At 41.3% G+C, this 26,969-nt stretch overlaps 1 protein-coding gene across 4 annotated transcripts in view; it reads right to left on the bottom strand.

The window, feature by feature from the left end:
* Positions 1-26,969, bottom strand: part of BRSK2 (BR serine/threonine kinase 2) — a 325,351-nt gene that overhangs the window by 161,223 nt on the left and 137,159 nt on the right. For all 4 annotated transcript variants that reach the window (XM_010565996.1, XM_010566000.1, XM_010565997.1 and 1 more), the window contains exon 2: positions 1,563-1,657. In XM_010565996.1, the coding sequence (XP_010564298.1) occupies positions 1,563-1,657 (95 nt within the window). The remainder of the gene's footprint in view (positions 1-1,562; positions 1,658-26,969) is intronic.

Below are 26,969 nucleotides of genomic sequence, written 5' to 3'. Positions count from 1 at the left end.
GGGAAAATGTCACCAAGAATGGTCTGAAAATGAGAATCATGACACAGCACGTGGATTCCTCCTGAGAAGGATGCTGTACAGTCTTACAGAAAACATGGCACACTTCAGCATGTGGCCGTGTAAACAAGGGCCTAACACACCGTTTCACTACTCAGATTTCATACTACAACTGAGGTAATGCAACACAACTAAAGCAGAGAGATCACTTTGCTATGCTAAGTGATTTTCCTCCTACTCTAAAAATCAATTTAGTAAATAAAATGCTTTATACAGATACCAGACAGTGTCTCTCAATAAACAAAATGCTCATGTTTTTAAAAAATATTCCTACTATGTTACTCTGGAAAATATTCAAAATGTTTAGAGTCGCATTCAGATTTTACCACTTACACACTTTGCTTTCATTGCGTTCCATTCATCCGCTGAATCTCCCTTTAAAATTGCAGTTTTCTTACCTATTTTGCTTTCTAACTTTTGGTCTGTATTAGAAGACTGTTTGAATCCACAGCACTGCAGGAGAGGGAATACTTCAATGAAATTCCAGTAAGTCTGAACACATTACAATTGAATATAAACTTTAAGAATCCTTCTCTGACAAAAATAAACTCACTGTATGCGTAACGTTCACTGACTACATATTCCTTTAGCCTCCATTTTCTTTCTGCACCTAGTAAGGTTGCTATACTTACTTGTGCTGGGAAGCAGCTGACACAGAAGTACATATAAGAAATAGCAGTGTAAAGATATATGCTCCATGTGCTTAATAGGGAAGTTACGTCAATAAAGTGCTCTACGCTGCATGCAGACCTGTTAGCGTCATCTGCAGGTGACAGCTTGATGGAATTCTGTTATTGCAGTGCAGTTGTGTTCCCTCCCATCAAGCTGAATTTAGCCCTTCCAGTCACCAAATTACATGAATGAACTTCTATGCATATATTTATTTTAGTTTTAGTTTTCCAAGACCAGTCAATGACACTCATGTAAGGAGACCGATATCACAAGACTAGGTAAAAAATGAATTAAGCTCTTCTGAACACTACAGTTGTTGGGACCATCAGGACAGACACTTTGATGGTTTCCAATGGCACAGCTCTGTGGATTGTTAACAGAACTACAACAGCTTTAAACAGTCGCGGACCTTGGCGCATCAGATCATAATGAACCCATGCAGCAGAGCAAGCAGTAGGAGTATTCAAACAACAGATTTGCCAGCCTCTCTTAAATCTCTTCCTGCTGACATTTGTACACCTCAGTTTGCAATGTATCGCAACTATTATGCACTGCTGCAGTGGTGGAAGTCAGATGCCCAACACACATCAGTCCCACCAGAGAAGCAACAACTCTGCAGCTGACCGTTTATTTTGTTCACAAAGCACGGGCATACTCCCATTTAATTTCAGCTGCCCTAGCCTCCCCCATAACTAAATTATTGTTATTATGCTCCACATAATCCTGGTACTGACAGGGATGTTTGTTATACATAATTAAAAATATTAATTTTGGAACAGAAGACACAGAGCCAAGAACTTAATTTTTTTTTAAATCTCCCATTAGAAAATTACCTTCATTAGCACCGACTCGCTGAGCTTCTCTCTGTTGACAATTTTTATCGCGACCTTCTGACACGTGACACAGTGAACCCCCAACTTCACAAGCCCTGCAGGAGAAACAGAGCAAAAGAGAAAGGAAGGATTGGTTAGAAAGAGTCACTGCTGAGATTTTTGCGATTAGTACGCCACCCAGCAGTTGGCAACTTATATGCAAACAAATTTCCACTAGTCTCTCCTCCAGCCAGATAAGGTCTTGTGAGTAATGAAGACCCTGCAGCCCACATTGTGACCATTTGGCAGGGAAGCCACCAACATCCTTAACACTGCTGCAGTTTCCGCCGTTAAAGCTGTATTTTTGTTGAAGCACTGTATTCCAGCTCTCACCACTCAAAGTGTATTCTAGCAGTAAGAAGTAAACTTCTGCCAATTTAACCGCACTAGGCTAAGGGCTTTTGCCAATGCCTGATATCAGCGAAAGCTCCGAAGTCAACAAAACTAGATGGTCAAAGGTCTGCAGTGTAGACATGGCCTCTATGTTTTTCTAGCTCCTTCCAAAGTTTTCATGATCATAATAAAAAGGTACTTAATTATGCTTTCCCTTACTGTTTTAATTTGCCCTGCTGTATAAAGTTAACACTGTGATGAATGCTGTTGTGGCATGGAGGAACATCAACATATGCTGATGCAATTCTAAGTTCTTCTTATTTGTTATTATTTACTATATCCTTGTCCTCAAACAAGTTAGAGTGCTGTTAAATGATTATATTGGCAAAAGGATATGGATGTCCGATACAGAATCAGGATGCCTGAGCTATCACCAAAATATGGAACAAAACCCCAACAATTAAAAGAAAGAGGTAAGTAACACACATGAAGCATTATCTTCTGCAAAATTTTGATCTAAACCTGCTGACTTGCCTGAAAGTACATAGAGATATCTCCCACAAGTGAGTTTAAGATGGTCCCTAAGCTCTCAATTCTATTGCCATTATTAAGAAAACTTGTACCTGGAAAAATTGTCAAGTGAGATCTTGTTTGATTCAGCTTTTACTCTTGTCAAACAGGCCCGTGCAGCACAACACCCAATAGGCTGGATCCCATCCCACTCCACACACAGTATGCCAAATTGCCATTTAGTCTGATTCAGTTATAACTGAAGTATAATGGCACTTCCCCGGTGTCACTGAGACCTGCTGGGCTTCGCAGAGCATTTACGAGCAATGACGTGCATAACAAGAAAAAGCGTAGCTCTGCTTGCAGCTCCTAGGCTGGGTTGCAGTTAAGATTCTCACCCCATCACGTGATGCAAACCACAAAGCCAAAGACGTTGCTTTATCTGCAAACTGAACACAACATAAGTGCAGTCCAGTGAAACAATGAATACAGGACTTCACACTTCCTATCAAGGGATGAATATATAGACTATTGCCTTACTACAAACTGCCCCCAGTGAAGTGAACTGGAGTTTCATCAGAGACTCCAGCAGTCTCCTGCAGATACTTGTCCACCGTTTTGTTACACAGTTAATCATAAATTTGGAACCATTAATCACTGGCTATTATGCTGAGAAATAAACTCCTGACTTGCTTCCAGCCACATCTCTTTTATGGCATGCTCAAGTGTTCTGGATATTTCTAGTCACATAATTTCTCAGTCTCATCTGGTTAAATGCTGACATCCTTACTTTCAGCCATGACATAAACAAGTCACAAAAATTAAGAATGCAGCACACTGACAAATCCATTTGAAACTGTGTATAGCAATAGACTGTCCTCTGCCTGAAGTGGCTGAGAAGCACATCTGGGGGAAGATGCTGTGATGCCCAGCCAATCCTCACTCTTCTATCTAAATTTTGTCTATTCAACAAATTTATAATATTACCCATAGCACTACTGGCTCTATGTTCACCGTTCATAGCAGCTGCAGCCTTACTTATGCTTCTTCTCTTTGGCTTTGTTCTGTGTTTGGATAGTGGTTACTTGGCACCACCTTGTTGAAAGTGTGCAGAGTTTCAATCTGTGCTGATTGCTTCCTTCCTGCTTCCAGCACCAATCACAGCTCTACAGCACAACCACATTGCTCTTTACATCGCTCTTAGTTACTTTCAAATCTTGGCAGAACTTCTAGCTCAGTCCTTTCTATCTAGACTCCCAGGATCTGTGGCACAGTGCTGTACTGTAACATGCTGCAGACTAATTATTTTCAGAGGTCAATAAAGGTGACAAACAACTGCTCTCTGTAACTGGGTCCTTCACCCAAAAGAAAATATAAAGGCTTCTGGTATCTCACACTTCAGGGTTTGATTTCAGATGTTGCTGCTCCCAAATCAAGACGTCCGTCCCACTGAACCTGGCTGATCTGTAAACTATTTTTCCTTTGTCCTCCCTGAAGCACCCTGTCATTGAGTCATAGAAGGGTTTTAACCATAAACTTCTGGGACACCACCATGCTGTACATGCAGTCTTCACAGTGTCCTCTGTCATTCTGGCTACTAACCTATCACAGAAACTCCAAAATTAAGATTAAACCATTCTGTTTACTCCAATAAAAAAGTTAATCAACTGTTAGAAGACACTTCACACCCTGCAAAAATCACGCTGATACTGAATCACACCAATTTTATATTGAATTAATTTCATCAACCTCAGTAAGTCGTTCTTGATTTATACCACAGTACCAGAGGACAGAATGAGAAAACACATGTGAGATTTAATGCATTTTTCCTCTTCTCCTGGTTTGCATTATAAAAATCAAGAAAAAAAATGCACTATCACCACTGTCTGTTTTGTGGAGATAGAACTTTAAGACAGCCCTCTGAACAGTCCAAGATAGCACTTTTCACTGTACTAAATTCACTGAATATAATTTTAGGATAAAAATAAAACATGTCGCTCTGCCTTGCCTCCTCCCCCTTCTCCTAGCCACTTCCTTTTGACATTTACATGCTAGCCTAACCAAAAAAAAATCCCTCTTAGTAAGTCCATCTATAGGATAAGGCCCTCCTGCTACTACGAGGAAATCCCAATTGAGCTTGGGCAGGAAGGGCTTGTACTCAGGACTTCTGTTCATGTCCTGTAGTTCCAGTCCAGTGTATAACTACTCGGAGATGACTTAATGGGGATTTGAACTCCTGTGGGCTTCTGATGCTTAGGAATTCCTTTTACTGACACAGAGAACATAAACCATTCAAGATGTATTATATACCTGCGCAATGACAGACCGTTAGAGATAATAAGAAGCAACTATGTGACTAAACTGCTGAGCTATTATTGAAATGGAAGTGGCAGAAATGCCCACTGAGAAACAAGTGTCCAAGGTGCATTTACAGGGTTGTGAAAGAGGCTGTGGATCTTCTAGATTTTCCGCTCCTGTATATGCAGCTGTTAATGAGCACCTCGAATCTACAGCAAACCTCCAATACAAACATGTCAGTAAGTTAGGTACGTACTTGTAAAGCTTATCTATACGTTCAGGACAGCACAGGTACCTGTGTGGTCCCCAAAGGAATACGTATAAGGCTGCCGCTAGGAGGATGTTTTGCACTGGCTTGACTTAAAGCAAGTCTGCCAGGCAACAAATAGAGTTTGAACTTGTCAGCTTCATGAGTAATTAACCCCTCAAATGCAGGCAAGTAACCATCATGATTGTTAAAGTTAACTCTGGTCTGTCCTGGCAGAAAATCTAAGATGCTGTGGGAATCAAGCACTTCAAGTTTCCCCCAACCACCCACATAGCTGTCACAAACACTCACTCCTTCAGGCACACTTCAGATTTCCATCCATAGGTGGTTCCTGGGGGCTCGTGGGCAGTGACGTGCTGGGCTTTCAAATAGGCTGTTACATCCTCTGAGCTGCAAACATTGGGCTGCTTTTGTTCTTGGCCACTGAACTGCACCAGAACTAGCCTTATAATTTCAGGTTGGGGAGTAAAGAAAACATGAAAACGCTGAAAAGCAAGGGGATGTGTAAGCTAACATTGTCTTTTCATTTATAATTAAAAGTCATGATTTGAAAACCCATGAGCATGAGGAACCCCAGATGACACAAGGGCAAGATGCCATTCAAGGAAGAAGAGCAAAGGGAAGTGTACAGGCCTGACACAGCCTAATGCTGCGCTGACCTGCTAACAACCATGCCTGCTCATTCTGCTGCTGGTAAACTCCCATTCTGCAGACACTTAAAGATACACAGATCTTTTCTGAAAAGGACAGGAGCTTATGTGATGAGCAAGGGACAGATTTAGATCAGCTGGACACACAGGCAGCCCATCGTGAAGCAGTACAGAGAGGTGTCCTTTATTTTACCCAAGAAGAATTTACTGTGGGGATGGAGAAACAAAAGCTTCCCTCCAGCTGAAACAATATATTCACTGTGAACCCATGATCACAGCAAGTCATCTCCGTGGCTCATCTTGTAACTGGCAATCACCTCCCTGACTTTTCAGCCAATGACAGGATTTCCGAAAAGGCTGATTTACTTTTGCCTTGAATTCTGTGTAGCAATTTTCTCTACCACAGACTGAATAAAACACTAAGAGTTCAGAGTTGGTGCTATTTCATATCCACTTTACAGTTGTGTAAATAGCAGCATGAGGGAACACAACTATGGGTAGTAACACCTTACTAATGATCCTGTTATTACAACTCTTCATGAGAGAAAGAAACGTTCTGGGAACAAGAGAGAACTGTTTTTCAATCCTATCCAAACTTGGAGTCTGCCAAAGACACCAGTCTGAATAAAATTATCATTTTGAGAGAGAGAGACTAATAAATAAGGAAACAACATTGTTGTTTAAATACAGCACTTATGGTATACTCATTGTTAATGAATAACGTTCCCACAGTCTTTCAGAAATGTTAAACACAAGTAACCCATTATCCTGATTTTTAACCATAAGGCCCATAACTACTTCAAGAAGTGGAATAAAAATTAGGTATATTTGCTACATTTAATACATATGATTTTTCCAATGGTAAATGGAGGTCTTTCATTTTCTTTTAAAATAAAACCAACCCAATGCCCTATTTGTAAGTATTGTTGAACTTCTGTAGTAGGCAAACTAGCCACTGATCTCAAAAGATCATCTGCATGTTGCTTGCTCTTCATTTCACTTCAGAGCACGTTGTCAAAAAACTTCTTAAAAAATCTAAGCAGAAAGGCCTGGTCTGGCCCATATTATCTATTTTGGCTGGATGAGCAATAAAAGGAATGTCTAGAGAGAAATATCACTCCTCTGTTAACTTGAGTTAGCTAATTGCCAATTAATTCAAGTCAATGAATATTCTGCAAATGTTAATCTAGGCACTACAGGACACAAACATTTGTGGTTTACTTCAGGGCTCAGGCTAGTACTGGTAACAAACCACCTGGATTAAAGGAGGAACAAAAATCTTATACTGAACAAACTCAAGTACACTGTTTTTTAAAAAGCTTAGTGTGTGTACACCACTGCTGCATACGAGCTTTGTACATATGATCTTTATATACAAGTAATGTAATTTATCCCCACAAATTGGAGGCTGCTGTTATAAATCTTTAAAGTATGGATGCTCATTCCTGAAAACTACATGCACTAGCATTTGCAAGATCTGCCAGTTTAGAAAATCAACCCTGAAAGCAAACAAAACCATTAACACAACTCAAGTGGAACATAGGACAATACCTAAAATGTAATATTCTTGCTCTTTATTCTCAATAGTTATCTTCACAAACACTGTAGTTTCAATTAGGGTTAAATCAGTTCAGTTACAGTGTCTAACTCTGCTGACTGCAGTGAGGTTGCTTTAGATCTACAACAGTGGAAAATGGATTAAAATTTGGCCCACAGCAACATGATTTCCATAGCGGTAAAATAAGGATAATAACACACACTTACTTACCTTGTAAGGGCAGTAGAAGGATTAACTGATTAATCCTTACAAAGAATGTTGGAAAGGGATCTAAACCCTATACAAGTTTTACATATTACAACCAGGAAAACTGCATCTTAAATACAACCTGGAAAGAAAGCTCTAGATAATTTCTTATTAATAGCTTCTATTTCATTTCCCAATTCTTTTAGTGCATAGATTTCTGGTCTGCAACAATGTGCATCTTATGCTCTTCTTAGTCGCACTGGAAAGAACTTTGTTACTGAGCATCCTACTTATGGAAACCAATAATTGCCCTTAATTACTCAGTCTTCTCATTGAACAGATGTTTATTTTTCTATAGCAATTGTTATCTCTAATTATTGCATTTAAAATAAAAAGAGCCTTCTATCAAGTGACAGGCAAATTATATGGTTTCAATTTATAATTGCATATGGGGAAAGGAGGTATAGGGTTGTCTAGAAATCTAAAAGGATGAAGATGGAGCTAGCCATGTTGGTAATGAAATAATTTGACCATGGGTTCTACAGAGAGATTCTAGTGCTACAAGGCTGTTCTGAGGGCTCGTGCAATAACTGTTTCTAAATTGAATAAACTGTAATTACAGTAGAACTAAAGCCAGAGTTCAAATGCTTAGCAGGAGCATGGAAGATGTTCATCAGTGCCGGGATTCACGTGTATCAGCTCAGAGCACAGGGAAGCTGCGCGCTAAATTGCTATAGCCTACATTTATCGTCCTGAGCTAAGAGCACTGTTAAATGTACACTGGCTCGGCCAGCCGAAGGGACACACTCCTCAGCTCAGAGACTGGTTAAGAACAATGCATCAGCTCAGATGTGACTGGATCCACATGCCTGATATTAAAGAACAAGAGACACAGACACGTATATATATACACATCAGCTCACCAGGAGCAGGTTTTACACTGTATGCCTCAGAGATTATGGTAGGATCATCCTCCAAGCTCAGCAGGATCAAAACACACAGAACCAACATCACTTCTATTGATTTTTATCTTGGTCTCTTTCTTACAATATTTCATAAATCAATACTTCTCAGAAACCCTTTGTGCCCCCTGAATATAGCTAAGAACGTGCCTGTTGAGTCCTTTTGACATGCTCTCTTTCCCATCTTACCATACACACTCATGTGCCTAAAGAGGCCCCCTCAGGGAACCAGGATGCAAACCTTGATGGGCACACTGGATGCTGCTTTTGTAAAATGCCATTATTTCATCAGCCAAACTCTAACAAACTCTTGAAGTCCTCTGGGATGTATCAGCAGCTTGTGATGTCTAGCGTGCTGAGCTCCTGTTTCAGATCAAGTCTTTGTTCCCATATAAAAACACTTGGGAGACTAGGCTTTGCTACCACAGGAGAAGTGCAGACTCTAGCTTCCAAAGTGTACATCTGAAAGCATTTGGGCAGCACCACCACCCCCTGCAGACAGGGAAAGAGAAGAGTGGTTTCATTGTTTTCAAATCAAAAAGATATATTAAAATATAACAGATCTTTCCATTGATGCACCAGAAAAAAATTATCTTTTTTACATCTCTGGATGAGTATTGGGAAAACTCTGCTTTTGCCCACAACTCTCCTAGTCAAAAGCTTTTCTTTCCACTTTCTAAGAGCTGTACATCTCCTTGAAAAACTCTTCTTGAGGAATGATGAGATCCATGTCCCCCTTCAGACTTCATTAATCCTTTGTCAGGAGATGACCAAAGATCCCATTTTCAGGTATAGCAGGAAGCCACTACAGCTCAGTCTATCCTGCCTAAGACATCTTTCAGAAAACATGTCGCTATAATTAGGTAACATCTGGGTAATGAGCCACAACATCCCAGCTTGGTCCAGTAATCTACTGAGAAGGGCTGATGCACTAAAAAGGAGGGAACACAGTGCCTCAGAGAAAGAGGAGGTGAGGAAGGAGGAGGGGAAACAGCAGATAAACTGCTCTTCACTTGTGCTTTTAGCTGATGTTAATCCCATTTTCTATGCTCTTTTCTTACATGTCCCCTTCTTCACCACACCTTTCCACCCTCCCTCCATCACGAAGTCCTCACATCCTTTTGACCCTCCCATCAGCCAGGATTGTTTCAGCTAGGTTATATGTGTATTAAGAACTTAATTAAAAAGAGGGGTTATCATGGAAAACCTTTATACGGAAGACAGAGGTCATGCTCTTCACAAGATTAGGCTCACCACAGAACACTTCATCTAGCCAGCTCCGTGCTGATACAGCTTACTCTGCCCTCTGACATCTCTTAATCACCCACTGACAGATTCCTAACAGGATTTTCACTGACTGCCGACATGCTGCACTTCAGTAACGGCTCAAGAAGTGATTTGGATTAACTATACGTGCACCCATGCTATGAACAAGGCGCGAAACAGCAAGTCACAAGCACACGCAGCACATCGCAGTTCCCATGAATTCCAGAAGGGCTTGCTGATGGCAGTGAGGTATGGCCATACACAGCCAGAGGAGAAATGCATTGGATAGCCACTACATACATTGTTCTACAGCTACAGATTCTTTTTCCAAGGACAAATTGTTCTATACCCAGTAGAACTAATAGGGGCTGATCTCTTGCAGATCCACACCCTAAATTTCATTTCATTATCCACCACAAAACCCTGGATGAGATCTCCAAGTCCCATCCCAACAGGTCCTCATCACATCTACGGACATCCTACTTCCCTCCACCATGTCATAATGCCTACTATTTCCTCCCACACCTCTACCGCCACTGTCTCTAGCTTCTTATGTCTCCTGCACAGTATCCTGCAGTAACACTCTCCACAGTTTTACCCATTTGTCCTGCGTTTGACTTATCACTTGCATAGTTTCCTTCCATGTAGCTTACTCTCTCCTTTCTCCTACGTAGAAGACAACAGATGCTGTGGCTAGTCCAGACCTGTGAGCACATCGTCTTGTTGGTTAACCAGCATCTACCAAACAGAATATCTAACACCTGAGTTTCCTTGTATTTCCCTCTTAGACTTGGTTCTCTCACCAGTACTCAGTCAACAGCCTCCAGCAAAGCCTGAAAGGACCACCTTTGAAAGATTTTTGAGACTTTAAGACCTTTATGTTAATGTCATTCCATTTATTTACATGTAGGTACTCCCACCATACACTATCATGTTATCACATACAAGAGGAGAATCAGGCTGGGGTTCAGGTAAGAGCACAGTAGGGATACCTCATCTTCCCTGTTCTACATTTGGCTCCCATGGTATGGCCCTAGACCTTTTCTAGGTGATACTGAGACCTCCCAAGAGGGTATTGGGCTGTGGAATTTAAATCCTGTTGAGTTAATGCCTAAGTTCAAACCTCTCTGAATTGCTAATGCAGTTCCTCTTACTGTAGTTTCAGACTTCTTGAGTTTCTGTTTGGAAGCATCGTATCTGGATTATTTATTAAAAAAAAAAAAAAGAAATTAATGTGGCTTGCTAGTGAAACAAGGTTAATACAGACACCCTGCATGTCTAGCTGTCCACATACCCTCCATCTCCAACAACTTTGGATCCCACTGGCCAACACCAACTAAATTCAACAATGAGCCTTCAGTAACAGGTTCCACAAAATTCAGCAGCTGGCTACAGAGAGACCTTGTTAAGTCGCCCCAATATGGGAAAGGTAAGGACACAGATTAGCCTTCAGTCATTCAGTCTGGCTAAGAGAAAATGCCTTGCTGGTCAGTCAGCATACGAATACACTTCTGAGCAGAGCCCAATTGTACTGCCTTGGCTGCAGGTTAGAGAAGGGGACAGGGGAGGGGGATGGAGAAGGGGCAGCCCTGAGGATATTGGAGGGGCAAGAGGTCAGGGGGAAGGCCTGGGGACTCGTAACAGCAGACTTAGGGGCCTACAGAACTCAGCTCCATAGAATGAAATGGAAAAAAGTAATTTTAATAAGATTCTGGTATTTTCACATGACTCCTACAGCCCTACATGTGGGCCTACGTAGTCTCAGTTTGAGCAAATGTTTTAAGTGCTTCCTGTCCTCCATAGTGGGTTGTGTGCATTATAAAACTATGAGGGCAGAGATCTCATGATACAATTGTAACAGACTGCTTTTCCCCTTTTGCAATATGTCCCTCTGTAAAAAGTGTAGGAAATACCATGTTTTCTTAATTATACTGAACATGAGAAACCCCAAGCCTCTAGCTTAGAACAATGGGAAGAAAGACCATTTGAAAACTCATTTCTGGCTTAAAAAAAAGGGAAGTCACAGCAAAAGAATTAAAGGTCAGAAAAATTAGACTATTATCATTTTAATGAACAGAAACAGGCATATAAAAAAAAACAATTTTCAAAAGTATTTCCTTTAATGTGAGAATAATGGCTCAGGTCACAGCATGGAGCTGAAAGCATTTATCGACTTCTACACCAAGAAGAACAGGAGCTGCCTGCTCATGTAGTACAAACTTCACTACAGCTGGTTCACTGTGTTCCTTACAGAGAGGAAAGCAGGGGGTCACATTCAATGCAGGGTTATAAAAAAGGCCCAAGCACCTCATTAATTTAAGGTAAGGTTTATGAGAAACAATGTAATACCTAGAGAGCACGGTCAGCTGTGCCTCCACAAAAAAGAAAGAAAATAAAGTGAATTTAATTTCCTTTCAAAAGAAAGGTGGTTGGATAAATACAAACACACACATTGCAACCCACCTTCTGATACCCAGCTTCATCACTTGTGGGTGATGAAATTCATACCACAGTGGCTGAGGCTAAGTATGTCCTGAAATAGAGTTCAATTTCAAACTCAAGCAGGAACTGTTGATTATAAAAGGACAGTGGCATGAGAACTGTGCTATCAAAACACATCTTTGTGTCATGCTTCTGTTCCAGGATTTCTATGCAACAACCCCTGCCTGGGTAAAGCCCACTGAAGTCAAGGCCAAGGCTCATCTGTTTCAGGAATTTGCAGACCAGTTTCTTCAGCAGCAGCTTACGGCTATCCAAACCTTCCTTCCTCTAATGGGTGTTGCTGTAGAGAATGAGATGGAAGTGATGAAAGATCTGGCTGTAAAAGACCTTACAGCTATGCCAGAACCAGCTGTTCTTAACAGTTACAAAGTATATAACTCCCTGTATGTGTTAACTATCACTAAGGCAAAACAAATCTGCAGGCATTATTATTCTTGAATCTACAGCATCTTTTATTGCACTGCTCCCCCACACAGGAAAGGGTTCTGCCTTTACTCAGACTGGTAATTACTTAGTATCAGCATAAAAGCCTTAAATTAGGCTCCCCACAAACACTAGCTCAAGGCCAGAGCCACAATAAAGAAGGGTAAAGAGTGGATGAGTTTTCTAGATGCCAAAAGAGAATCTCATCCCCAGGGTTTTTTCTCCGATTGCTTTCTATTCTACTAATAATTGCATTTCTTGGCCCCACACAGTTAGCATGAGGTGCCAGAAGACTCAGGAAGGTTCAGTCAAAAAAAACTCTTTAAGAAGAAGGACAAGTTTTAAGCCTGGACAAGTACATAGAAATAAGCAAAAGACCAATAAGCATCTTCGCCCTATAAGCTACAAAGTTTGGGCAAAAGTTAAAAATATCATCCCTCAAGAACCAACACTCCCACAGGTGGACCCAGTTTTCCCCACATGTACACTGGTGTGATCCCATTGGCTTCCTTGGAATTATTCCCAATACTCACTGACCGAGAAGAGCCGCAGCCCTCCCAGCCTCTCCAAGGAGGTGACACAACACAGCGCAGGCTACAAACAACAGCCGCAGAGGAGCTCAGCGTTGACTCAGAGTCGCTCACGCTCAGAAGAGGAGGCAGCTCAGAAATAATTGAGATTGCTGTGCCCGTTCAGTGTCCTGACATACACAGGGGATAAACGTGCTAAGATAATACAGTACTACCCTGCAATAACGGCATTAGACAAATCACATATCACTTTCTGCAAAGCCACTGGCCTTAAGGGATACTGCCTGTAAAGAGCATAGAAAATACTGTCTTGTCCTTATGAACATTACACACACTTAAGTTCTTTGGCTTTGTATTATGAGCTCCTAAATGACTAGAAACTGCTGATATTCTTTACTCGTACTGCGGGGTCAGGCCACTCGCACGTTAAGGCCATAGCCAAGTTGCACAGGGTGAGGTACAAAAGAGTCTTTCCCTGAACATAAGAATCATCAGCAACTGAATAGCATTTATCTGGCAGGACAGGTATCCCACAGAAACATTTTTTGTCTGTGACCCTCTGTGCTTAAGACACTAAAGATTAGAGGTTGCAGTCCAAATCTTATTAGGGAATAATTTAAAAAACTCTCAGCAAGGATGGAAAAAGACTTTTAAAAGAGAATCAGGAACTCTATCAAAGGTCAAATATAGGAAAGCCTTAGTCTTCAGAGATGCCAAGTCCAATTCTGGTAACCCAATCTGCAGACCAACGAGCACGGTTTGGTCAGTTGGACAAACAAAACCAGTATGGCTAACACTGTGAGCTAGAGCAACCTGTGTAATGTCACAAAATGGTGCAACAGCACTGCCATATGCACAGGATCTGCTTCCTGAGATCCAGATCAGGTCCATGAGGCCTCCTGCACAAGGAGACTGGCTACACACATTAGAAACCGGAGTGCCTGAAAGCATGTGTGTACTGTGAGCCTTACCAGCAGTAGTGTGTAGCAGATTCAGCCCCACAGATTTCAGCTGCAGAAGGACCTGCCCTAAGTTTCCTGAGGCACCATTTTTACTTGCAGATACAAGACTTTAAATGTCTTCAACACTAGATCTCTTCCCTTCCCTTTCGTCGTGATAGAAGACACAGCAAGCTCCAGGAGATATGACAGAGAAACACAGAAAGAGAAGCTTACTTCTCAGATAAGGTTTCTCTAAACAGAGGCTTATATTCTAGTTGCAGTTGAGAAAACCAGAACTGAGAAAGAGCAAAGGTGCTCCCCTCCGGTCAGATTAAAGGGAATTAAGGCAAATCTGTGGCGTTGTGTGATTACAAGTTGTCAAATATGATGGAGAATCCCTCTGCCCACAGGATCAACCGTAAATCCCACTAATAACTACGTGAAGAAGCCTAAAATAAAGGCTCTTTTGAAAAACTTTGACTCTCTTCTCTGCAGTATGCTCTACTCAAAATCTACCTCTGCAGCTGTATGTGAATGTTTCTGTGTACTTTACTTAATGCTGTACTGGGTAGAGAAGGTGCCTTCTGAAAGCAGAGGCACAACCAGGTGAGTGAATAATAGAGCAGGAACTTCCAGACTGCACTTCGTGGCAGTGCACTGGAAACAGCATAAAGAAAATCAGAGCAACAGATGGCCAGTTATTTAGCAACAGGGTTAAAGAAACAAATCAGGTCTTCTCTAAACTTGCTGCCTGATTTGTGATAGTAGTCCAGAATCCACCCCTGAGGAGAAAAGAAAAAAAAAAACCCTAGAATCTGCTGTTGGTTACAGAGTCACAGAATCACACAGGCTGGGAGGGACCTCTTGAGATCATCTAGTCCAAGCCCCTGCTCAAGCAGGGGCAGCTAGAGCAGGCTGCCAAAGACCATGTCCAGCTGGGTTTTGAATACCTTCACAGATGGAGACTCCAGAACCTCTCTGGTTACCTGTTCCATTGTTTGACCACCCCCACAGTAAAAAAGTGTTTTCTTGTGTTCAGACTGAATTGTGTTTCTATTGCCTCTTGTCCTGTCAGTGGGCACTACTGAGAAGATTCAGCTCCCTCTTCATTCCCTCCCATCAGGTATTTATATACATTGATGAGATCCCCTTGAGCTTTTTCACCAGGCTGAATAGTCCCAGCTCTCATCTTACAAGAGATGCTTCAGTCCCTTAATCTTTGTGGCCCTATCCTGGATTCGTTTCAGTAAGTCCATATGTTTCTTGTACTAGGGGAAGCCCAGACTAGATGTAGTTCTCCAGTTATGGCTTCATCAGTGCTGAGCAGAGGGGAAGGATCATTTCCTTTGATCTGGTCGATCCTGCAGCCCAGGATGCTGCCAGCCACCTTCGCTGCAACGGTGCATGGCTGGCTTATGGTCATTTTGTTGTCCACCAGCACCCCAACGTCCTTCTCTGCAGATCTGCCTTCCAGCTGGCTGGTGCCCTGCATGTACTGGTGCCTGGTACTCCTCCCCAAGTGCAGGACTTTGCATTTCCCCTTGCTGAACTCTGTGACGTTCCTGCCTGCTCAGTTCTCCAGCCTGTCCAAGTACCTCTGGATGGCAGCACAATTGTCTGGTGTACCAGTCATTCCTCCTGGTTTTGGTCGTAAAAACACTATGTATTCAGTTTTGTTCATTCAGTGGTTTCCTTCCACTCAGTCTCTTTAGATATTAATGAGCAAAGAACACTTTCAGAGTGTTTTAACTATGTTTAATGGAAAAACAATGCTTCTTTGCAGCAGTTTTAAAGAATGTTATCTGAATTACTTAAAGTAATTCTTCATATTTTCTACATGTTTTATCCTAAAAGAAAAGCATTCCCCTAAAGTATTCTAGCTAGTACAAGGCAACCCAAAGAAAACTAAACCAGAAGCTGTACAGCAAAAAGGGAGTGAGAAGGAAGGAAGGGAGGGAGGGAGGGAGGGAGGATGTGAACGAGCTGTTTGTTTCTCTTCAGCCATGCCACAGTCCATTCATAGGAGTCCTCCTATAAGCAGAGACTTTACCAGCTTAAGGATAACCTCACATGCTTCTGCTCTGACTACAGGCAATGCCGTGAATGGGCCACTGCTGTGGTGAATTCATGCTTTTATTAGCTGGATGTGTGAAACAAGACTTCTCCTTCCTCACCCCAAACTTCCTCCTGATTCTTTCAGCTTACATGCCCTCACAAGACACCCAGCCATACAAATTGCTCTCTAATTCTTCCCATGCAGCAGGAAAGAGCCATTGCTGGACTGAGTATTAATTTGCTAACACTAATGATAGCTTACCCTTTCCCTACCCCAGTAAAGTTTATCTGCCAGCCTTACCCCTACCTCAAACAATCCCAATCAACCCATGTTTTTGGAATTGCTAAAATGAAGAAGAGTAACAATACACAAAATTGAAGCTGAGACTTCCTCCTTCAGAGACCTGGCATTAAGGACTGGCTGGTCTCATTCTAATTCCAAGTGGGGATCCTCACTTCCTGCAGATCCCAGCGCAACACAGTCTGTTTTCCAGAGCCCAGAAATGTCAGGTGAGCAGTGAGGTGCACTGGGAAGTAAGCAGAGAGAGTACTGTATAGTGTCTGCCTAGAGTTACCTCACATGCTGTTGTAACTGTTCAAAACAAACTGTTTTAAAATCAAAATCTTTTTTCCTTAATGTTTATTTTTAAATTGAACCAGCCCACCTGGATAATAAATAATGATTTTTAATTTTATTTTATCAATTTAATTTCACTTCAATTTCCAAACCAAACAGAAGTTGATGCAAATTACCTATAAAGAATATATGTCCATCTACAGTGAGTAGAAAATGCCAGTCATCAATCTATAATGTAGCAAAAACTTTTAAAGAAAGAATGCAAGTAAATGCACATTAACTACATTATGACTTCAGTGAATGGGCAGTGGTAAAGAATGTCTTCCAAACCACAGAAAAGAAATGCTAAATTTTGTGTAAAGAGAATTTTTTTGCAATGGCCACCAACTTGAAAATCAACCTTTATTTTGGAAAATAGCTAAAATGTACAAATGACAAATAAGTATAGAATCAATAAATGAAATCAAGGTTTTGTCCTTGCTGATTTAAACTATAATAAAAAGCCATGATTTAAATTGCCTTGATTTAAATATAAATGATAGAAATTCATCAACCCTGCTTTTCAGATAATAATTCTCTTCACAGCTAGGAGATCAGCCCCACGTCAGAACCTAGCAAAAGTGCAAACACGAACACATTGCTGCAGCCAAACCCTACCTCCTTGGCAGCACCCTTGCCACTTCTACACTTAACTTACTGGCATCTAGAGCCTTGCTCTGTGGTTTGAGGTTTGCACTTCCTAATCTGCTGTCGAATGTGGGAACTCAGCTGTTCAAGATGGGGAAATGGGGGTGCTACAGGAAGTATGTCAGTACTTGAGATAGGTTCCAGCTTTAAGCAGAGCTTAATCTTTTAGACAAAGTCAGAGAACTGTCTACAAAGTGATGGAGCTACTGAGGTGAACCAGGTAGAATCAATGCTAACCAAGAAGCGAAGAGATATTCATATTTACATATATCTAGGAATTTGCACTCTCTCTCCTGCCCACATATGAGCAAAGCATGAGGTAATACCCAGACTGCTACTAGGAATGCTCAACTTTATGACACATTTAACACAGTAAGAATAGGATGCTGCAGAAAATAATTGTTTTCTCCAGTCATTTTCAAGCCTCATGAACATTTTTCAGGACTACGGAGAAAACTATTTTTAAAGAGAAAACACATAACAGAACATAGAATTAATTACGTGAACAACAGCCCTATGGAATTACTATTGCTGTTTATATTAGAAGACTCAACCCAAGACTAGGACTCTCCTGTGATAAACATCATGCATACACATAATAGGTGCTAGGCCCTGCCTTGGTGTAGATCGTTATGATCCAAACAGATAAGGCAGCCAAAGAGTACACCTAATTATACACTACTTCTCTGTTTGAAGATAAAGACTTTAGGCATGAAGAAATTGGGCAACTTGCTGAAGGTCACACGGAAACCCTGTGGCAGAGCTGGAGACCAAACACATGCCACAATCACATTTTAAATTGGTGAGAGTAGGTAAAGGCTAGAAAACCATTATTAATGTATTTTCAACTACAAACTATATGCTAGAGCAGAAATAATTGGCCAGTAGACCATCATTTTTATTAAATTCCAGATAAACCTCACACCCACCCCCCGCTACAGAAGTGTAAAAGGACAATCATTCCATTTGTGCCATTAGATCTGCTCCTGACAGCAGAAAACATGAGAGCAAAAATGCAGTGCTTCGTATGTTATACATGAATGTATGAATTTGGTGAGAGCACTTTCGAATTTATGATCCATTTAATGAAAACAACAGTAACGAAATTGCAAGACTGTATTTTAGATATGAGAAAGGATGCTGATTTCTGGAAGCAATGACAGAAGAACAGAAAATACTGTGAAGGAAAATCTCTCTCCTCTCGCCTATCTTTTCACTCACTGTTCTCTAGGAAAAGGATGGGTCTGTAGCAAAATGATAGGCAGCATCAACAGACCAAGCTGTTCAAATGGAAAGGGTTAAGCTGGCTGAAAGACTGTGTTAGGGAGGGATGTTACAATCATCCAGTGCCCATATCATGATCTTACTGGCAGCAGTAGAATGGCTGCCACAGCTCAGTTTCTGCTTGTTTAGATTGGTTGAGTGTCCGCTCAACTCGGCAGCAGGGCTAAGGCAGGTTTATTGTGCTGTGCGTGCTCTGGGACAAGGAGGGCTGATGGACATGATAAGTGCCGCTCTGCAGAGCAGCAGGAGTACTGACTGGCACATGCAGGGAGGTACAGTACAATAATCTCCCATCTGCACAATATAGCTTTGAATCCCTTCCTTTACAGCTCAATAGGTGCATCTGCTGCCCCTCTGCTAATCCTCAACATTGTTTAAAATGCAGATCAGTGGAGATCATGTTTTTTCTTTCCCATTACAGACCATAGCCTTTAATCACACAGGCAATATTCTATCCCTTGCAGGGTCTGCTGCTTCATCCCTTCCTCTTTGCCTTTGTTTGGAAGCCAGATCTTTGTCAGGCACTAGCAGCAGCACTATATAATTTTGCAACGCAAGGTTTGAAGCCAGTTGAAGTGACTATAACCTTTCCCAAAACTGGCATCATAATTAGGAGACTGTGACTGCAAAAGGTAAACAGCAGGGAACTCAGGTCATAGGAACCCCCTGAGAAAATGCATCCTAAACCCCTGGATATGTTGCATGATTTTAAATGTAAAAAGCAGCATCAGCAGACTTCCTTACTTGTCTTTGTCTCCCTAGCACTAATGCACTATGACTTTTTTTTAGATGTCAGGAAGTACAAGAGCTACAGAGGAGAGCTATGATTGGTTATGTGACTGTAGGCTAAGAAAAATGACTTAATTTATTTCACATAAAAATCATATAAGTGAACATATATGTATGTGTAAATGCTAACCTGAAATAACTAGCTCTTTCCAGGCAATTCTATGGCCAAATGAATGACCCAGTAAGCTGGAAAGCTGTTCTTGCTGTGATGAGAGGGAGACCATGCAAGTCATCATCGTGAAAATAAGACCGTAAGATCCACTGTAGCTAAGCCCTGATCCAGCTCTGAATCTTCTGAGGAAGAAGTGACATCCCAGAGTCCTGCTTTCTATGGTTATTGCCATCAGTGCATTTCAGAGGGAAGGACCAGCCTGGAATTCTCCTCATATACGTTTATCCCTAAATTAATTTTCTTCTCTAGCAACCTTAGTTCCTGCAAATAACTGTACAGCATAATACAATTCTTGTCTCTCCCTATAGCTATAAACTGCAGCAAGACAAGCAAACCAATTATTTGATCAGGGCACGCCTGTCTTCCACAAGTGTACAACATATGGTGGAGAGGAGGGCAAAGGAATCCTTCCTGTGTTCTTACATTCCAGGAAACATGTTCATGGCATGATGATAAAACATAGCACAGCACTTCCCCTACCACAGGGAGAAATATAGATACTAAAGGAATAAAAAACACACAAGGGATATGGCTAAGAGGGATGTACTCCTTGCCATCAATACTTCTTGAGTCACCAGATCCCCGAGAGACCGACTGAGGACAACTCACTGCTTGCAAGACTTCCAGATGCTATTTGGAGCTTGGCAAGCCTCAGACTTTCACTTGCTGAAATACCAGCTGCTCTGCAGGGACTCTCTGCTGTAGCAGAGCCAACTGGGCATCACAGAGGGTCTTGAAAGGCTCGATCCTATGGGCAGACACAGGCCAAAACCATTCAAGCCATCCCTCACAATAAATACATATGCTCCATTCATTTATGAGGCCTAGGCAGATGCTGTGCTAGCCACTGACTTCCTAGACAGCAGGAAACCCAACACGTTCTGCCCGACTTACACATCTATACAGAAATTGTTGGAAGCAGCAGTCTCATCCCTCAGAGCCTCTTTTATTTGAACTCACAGGAGTCCATAATAGTAACCCTGCGTCTGTTAGATTTGCTAATCAAGGACAGCCCAGCACTTGGTCCTCTTCTGCCAGTTGCCATTGTAGCAATTAAAGGGGAAAAGACTACAGGACGAGTCACTTCATCAGTGCACAAATGCATATATTAGTTGTCTCATTATGTAGACACAATGTGATTTTCAACTAGCTGTCCAACAGTATGATCGAACACAAGATACTTTAATTATGTATTTCATGGACATGCTTCAAAGGTGCTGTTTCAATCTCAAAATAATTAGTTTTAGTGCTTACTTGCACAGGCAACTTAGAGAGGTCCAGAGGGCCTGTGGTTACTTTCCTTTTTAAAGATACAGAAGAGTTATTTGAGTTTCCTGAAATGCAAAGGCCTCCTGGCTGCAAGATAACTGCACGTAATGTATCTGTCCAGAATTACAGGTGCCTGTGTGTGCATATATGGTTGGGTTCCTAAAGAAACATGGAAAGTGGTCAATAACTACCATATGGTATACCTAATAATTCAGAACAAGCCCTCTGTGAGTATTAGGCCTTGGCAAGGGAGTCTTTGCTGAAGCATCACAGGATGCAAACCCACACAAAGGCGTGCACACACCTCCACACGGACTACTCGAACCAAATCCAGGAAAGCAGAAGTGAAGCAGAGCCAAAGAGGGCAAAAGGTGGGGAAAGGCTGGAAATGAACCAATGAAGCTGAGTCACATTCAATTCTCCTCTCACTGAGCAGCAGTGCTGACCTGCAGTAGCACTGTCTCATTTGATGTTTGTATAAGCAGTAGTAAATTACTACCTCCTGGTGAAAAAGGTGAGGAAGATGCTATGAAACAAGTTTTCACCAATTAACAAAGCCTCCCACGACTACTTAATACACTGTCCCCTCCTAATGAGGGCACCTAAAGTCATAATCCAGTTCTCCTCTATAATTAACGTCTGTAATTACTAGTATACAACACTATGCCTTAACAAACAGCACTACTCAGAACATCAAACATTTATATCTGCACTTTGGTGCATATTAGATGCAAAGCATGCAAGTTTCATAGCAAAAAAAAAAATCTTTTTTTTTTTTTTTCATATAGGAATACCAGATTTCCACTTCAATTGCTGGTTAAAGTATCTGAGTACTCCTAACAGAGCCTAGAGAGGTTAAATTCTGGCAACCCTACACAAGCATATGTGAATATGAATTGGTTTTCTTGTTATAAATAGCCGTGTCTTGCAGGACCCCACCTGCCAATGATCTCTACCGAGGTGACCAGATGACATATACCGCAACATATTTAAAATTTTTTTTCTTAAACATCTATTCCAGAGTTGCTGAAAATCGTGCCAAAAGGAATTAGGAGCATTAACTGAAAGGGGAAAAATGGCAAGTACAAATGTTGCCAGAGGATATTTATTGTTCACACAACCAGAATGCCATATGACATCTCTCCCAAGAAACAGTCAACTTTTACACTAACTCCCCAATAACTCAATTATCTGTGTCAATGTCAAGGCAGGGCTCTGCCCCTTCACATCCTCTGTCATATATATTTATCTCCTCCTACATCACAGCAGTCCTGCTGGCCTTTAGGAAAGAGATCCCTTGGTGGAAATGAGGCCTGACAGGAAAACAAGGCAAAGATTTTGAATGCAGAGAGGCATCTTTTGTAATTAAGGGTTTTGGTTGTTTTTCCTGTAGATATTTATAAGAGGTTTATTTGTTTGTTTGTTAAGTGAAGCTACCAAGCTTCAGGGAATCATTTCAAAATTGTTACTGCTTCAAATTTAAAGAGATTTTTCCACTGCTGAGTTCTCTGTAAATTATCATGTAGGGAATGGAAGGAGGTAGCATGTACCTTCAGAACATGTGAGATGGCGAGGGGTACCACACAGGCAGAAAACTAAAATTTCTCCATGCATCCCTGCTCTCTGCCAGCAGGATTAGCTGGGTGATCCTCAGCAGCAGCGAAAATGTCAGTGAATCTTACCGACATCAGGTGCCTGTTCTGATGGAGGATGGGTACTTCAGTACATGAGATAAGTATTAAAGCAGAGAAAAAATTATTTAGCAACCCCAAACTTTGGACAAGGTCATATGTTGTAGTTTCACATACACTTGAAACTCACAGAAGCTAACACTAATGCTACAAGCAGCAGTTCAACCTCCTCATGTGTGCTGGTTTTGGCTGGGATAGAGTTAATTTTCTTCACAGTAGTTAGTATGGGGCTATGTTTTGGATCTGTGCCGAAAACAGTGTTGATAAAACAGGGATGTTTTCGTTACTGCTGAGCAGTGCTTACACAGAGTCAAAGCCTTTTCTGCTTCTCACCCCACCCCACCAGCGAGCAGGCTGGGGGGGCACAAGGAGTTGGGAGGGGACACAGCTGGGACAGCTGACCCCAACTGACCAAAGGGATATTCCAGACCATATGATGTCATGCTCAGTATATAAAGCTGCAGGAAGAAGAAGGAAGGGGGGGGGGATGTTCAGAGTTATGGCATTTGTCTTCCCAAGTCACCATTATGCGTTAAGGAGCCCTGCTTTCCTGGAGATGGTTGAACACCTGCCCGACGATGGGAAGTGGTGAATAAATTCCTTGTTTTGCTTTGTTTGCATGCGTATCTTTTGCTTTATTTATTAAACTGTCTTTATCTCAACCCACAAGTTTTCTCACTTTTACTCTTCTGATTCTCTCCCCCATCCCACCTTGGGGTAGTTAGTGAGTGGCTGTGTGGGGCTGAGTTGCTGGCTGGGGTTAAACCACAACATCATGTCACCTGCAAGTCTTTTCTCGTCCATGGGGTAAACCAGCTCAGAGAACTGATGCAGCTGAAAGCCAATCCAGGAAGAAAAAAAAGGGGCTAACTAACTCAGCTCTGTACCCAAACCCAGTACACAGAACCACCACACAACCTGAAGGAGAAGAGAGGTCACTTCCCCTAACAGCAATGCCAGCTTAGTCACACTGACATGTAAATGCTACAAGTATAGCTCCGGAATGTCCAAATTCAATTCCTTTCTCTGTTACAAACTCCCTTTGCATCACTGAATAATCACTTTTTTCACCCAAGCCTCAATTCCCCATCAATGACATGGGGCAATGTTATTTCCTTTGTTCTTTCCGTCTACTCGGAGCGTAGGGGCTTTACCACCAGGGCAACAGGTTGGTACAATCTGTATAGCAACAAGTACAACACATCTCCAATTCTGATCAAAAAGTGTAGGCACCACTGTATTACGATTAAGATACAATAGTAAAAGAAAAAGAGCCGACAGCTATGCCTCTTCATAACTGAAGGCCATAGTTACTTCATGAATATGTTCTTTTGGAATACGGCTGAGATGAGCTGTGTCTTGCATGTTTTGTTCTGGTGTCAAATAGGAGAAGGCACTTTTTCTGGACTATGGCTGGAAACAAATGGGGATACTTATCCTGTTAAGGCACAAGATGGGAACTCGAAAGACCTATATTCCCAAATTTACGGAAACTGTCCTGTGGGACCAGTCATTTAAGTGCACCAGTCAACATGGAGCTAACTACCTCAAGGTCTTTTTTAATTTGGGCCCCGATCTTCCTATGCCTTTGTTTTTTCCCTTGGTAATATTAACCTGCCATACAGAAATACTAAGGATTAATGTACTCAAGTTTGTAAAATGTCAAAAGTAATTCTAAGGTATTTTTGTAAAGGCTCCTTTTCTTCCTCCTTAGAACTGAGCAGGAATGACAATTTGCTGAACTTGCTATTTCTACCTATTCTACAGTGGCAGATGTACAGACCACATCAATTCTCACTGACCAGTCTGCACTTGTAACATGTCCACCCCAAATTCCTATTTCAGTCTTTACATAACACATCACACCCTGCAGAATGTATTGTGCCCCTTAACACTATAATGGGTCAGCAAATTGAGTAAGCATATGGGTCTCTTCTTGCAAAATTTATACCTTCACTTAAGCAAGTTACTGTCCTGTCAAAATCACAGATGTACAGCTAGTTTAAACATGGCTAAGTCAGGTCTAATCATACACATGCCATTTGTAATTGCTTAAATTGATGGATTGTTTGCTTTAGTGATTTCTTTTCAGAGTTGCTTCTTAAAAATAAATGTGTATTTCATAAAAAGGCAGTTAGTCTACGCTGGCTAGCATGTATGAGCACATACCACTATGGGACAGAAAGGTGTCTTCTTCCTTTATCCTTCAGACACGACTCTGAGTTCCCTAGTTATATCAACCATAACCACATTGGGCAACTTTGTATGACAGCAAATGTTCTTGTCACTTGTCCTTTACCATGTATTCCTCTTTTCCATATTAGAAGTCCTTCCCCATCATATTAGGAAAACAGCAAACAGTTCTTTCCAAATAGCACACCAGAATTTCCAGCTATGTATTGAAGGATGTATCAGCCTTCAAAACCTATGTATTTAGGTTGGTGACACTGACAGTAAAACAAGTGAGTTCAAGTCAATAAACAAAATAGATGCAACTGAAAAATACACAATCTGATCTTGGTTAGAAGCATGTGAACAAGGAGAAGGCTAATTGAGATTAGCAGAACTACTTACGAGTTAAATCAGTACAAACAGGGAGAACTACAATCACCCTTTATGAGCAATTGAGAACACCAACAGTACCATCACACTGCTTGGCAAGTTGGTAACTCATCTCCTGAGTGGAAGGAAACTATGCCAAAGATTTTATCCAAATGAGAAAGCCAAGGGGCTAAAAGGTGCATATACTCCATTCACTTACAGAATGGGAAATCCACTTTTAGACCTATGCTTCCTACTGCTCAGTCTACCAATTAATTTTAAGCTTATTTTGAATTTTAAAAAATCCCAAGGAAATATGTTTCAGTCTACAGGCCAGAAAGACATCACCAGTTAATAACTGGGATCCCTTTACTGGAGACAGTCAAGCTCTAAGCTTTCTGTGAAGGATATGGAGTGCATGCACACCCAAAAATATTATGTAAATCAAAACCAATCAGATTATGCAAACAAAAATTACTCTGCTACACACAGGCTCATGTTAGCTTTTATGACAGCCACACATCATGCTAAGCCCAGCTCTCACCAAATTAAAAAACAAGATTTCATAATTTTTTAGTTTTTGAAGCAGGTTCTATGTCTCCCCCCCCCCCCGCCATCTCAACCAAGCTGCAAACACAGCTCTAAAGGCCATTTACCACTAAGCAGCCTAGCATGATTTTCACCAGAGTTGCAATCAAACATGAGGCAATAAGGGCCAAAATGTGCTATGAATTACACCAGTGTAAAGCAAGAATAACTCTAATCACTCCAGTCAGGTTTACGCAAGTTTGCAGAAGAGGACTGAACCTATTCAAAGACTATCTACATTATAATGGGTTTCCCTATTACGTCCCAGTGATTTTCGTATCAAATTTGTTCAATTTATAACACTAAGAATGATGTGCATGCAACTACCTTATAACATTATCAATGGTCTTCATTTTAGGGAAAGGTTTGGGGAAGGTTTTCTGGCTTCTGAGCATCCAAGTCATCTGTGTCTGCAATTTTAGGTCTCTTTAAAGTAGACAGACTGGTTTCTTATTGACTAAGATAGGGTAAAGATCTTGACTGTCCATGCCAACTGTCTCAAGTCTGAGGTACCATGAAGTTTTGATGACATGGTCCTAATGACAGTAGCTGCAGTTGTTCATGAAGTGGCTTCTTAATGAGCCCCAAAGCATATTACTGAGCTCATAGTTTTGGGGCCAAAAGCTCTTTCATGCAGGATCTCCCTTCATTAAGCCACTTCCTTAGTATGGGCTGTCATATTCAAAGACCTTTACCAATTAGGACAAGTCTTCTCCACTGACTTCGACAACATCTGGCCTCATGGAAGGAATGAATCCCTGTGAAGTGTCTCAGCCCAGTGGCTCTGTCTCAAATTTGTCAAAATCAGACAGGAGTCCTGAGAAATTTATCAGGATCCGGCAGAGATAACACCTTGAGTGCAAGCTAGATGATCCCAAGGCCCATAAGGTAAGATACACTACTTAGGAAATTGCTGGGCATTAAGAAGAGACTTAGCATTTTCTCACTGAGGTACCCTGCCTGGATTTCAGGAAGTAAAATTCAGCCCAGACCCATCTGATTTTGCTGAGAAAATAAACAATCCCACGCAATGAACAGCATTTGAAAGCAAGCATTATATAAGAGCACCTTTAAAAAAAAAAAAAGAGTTGAACTTTCTACTTTTAAACAAGTTTGCTTATGGAGGTTACCCTTAAAACCAATGTCACGCTTGAATCATTTCACTATCATGGATACCATCTAATTCTCCATCAATTCTCTGATTTCAGCCCAGTTTAACACAATGTTTACATTAAAAAAAAAGAAAGAAAAAAAATATCTAAATCTCTGGCAATGTCCTCCTACTTGT

Source organism: Haliaeetus leucocephalus, unplaced genomic scaffold (assembly GCF_000737465.1).
Source record: "Haliaeetus leucocephalus isolate CR32 unplaced genomic scaffold, Haliaeetus_leucocephalus-4.0 Scaffold200, whole genome shotgun sequence".
Classification (NCBI taxonomy): domain Eukaryota; kingdom Metazoa; phylum Chordata; class Aves; order Accipitriformes; family Accipitridae; genus Haliaeetus; species Haliaeetus leucocephalus.
This window is presented reverse-complemented; position numbering and strand designations above follow the sequence as displayed.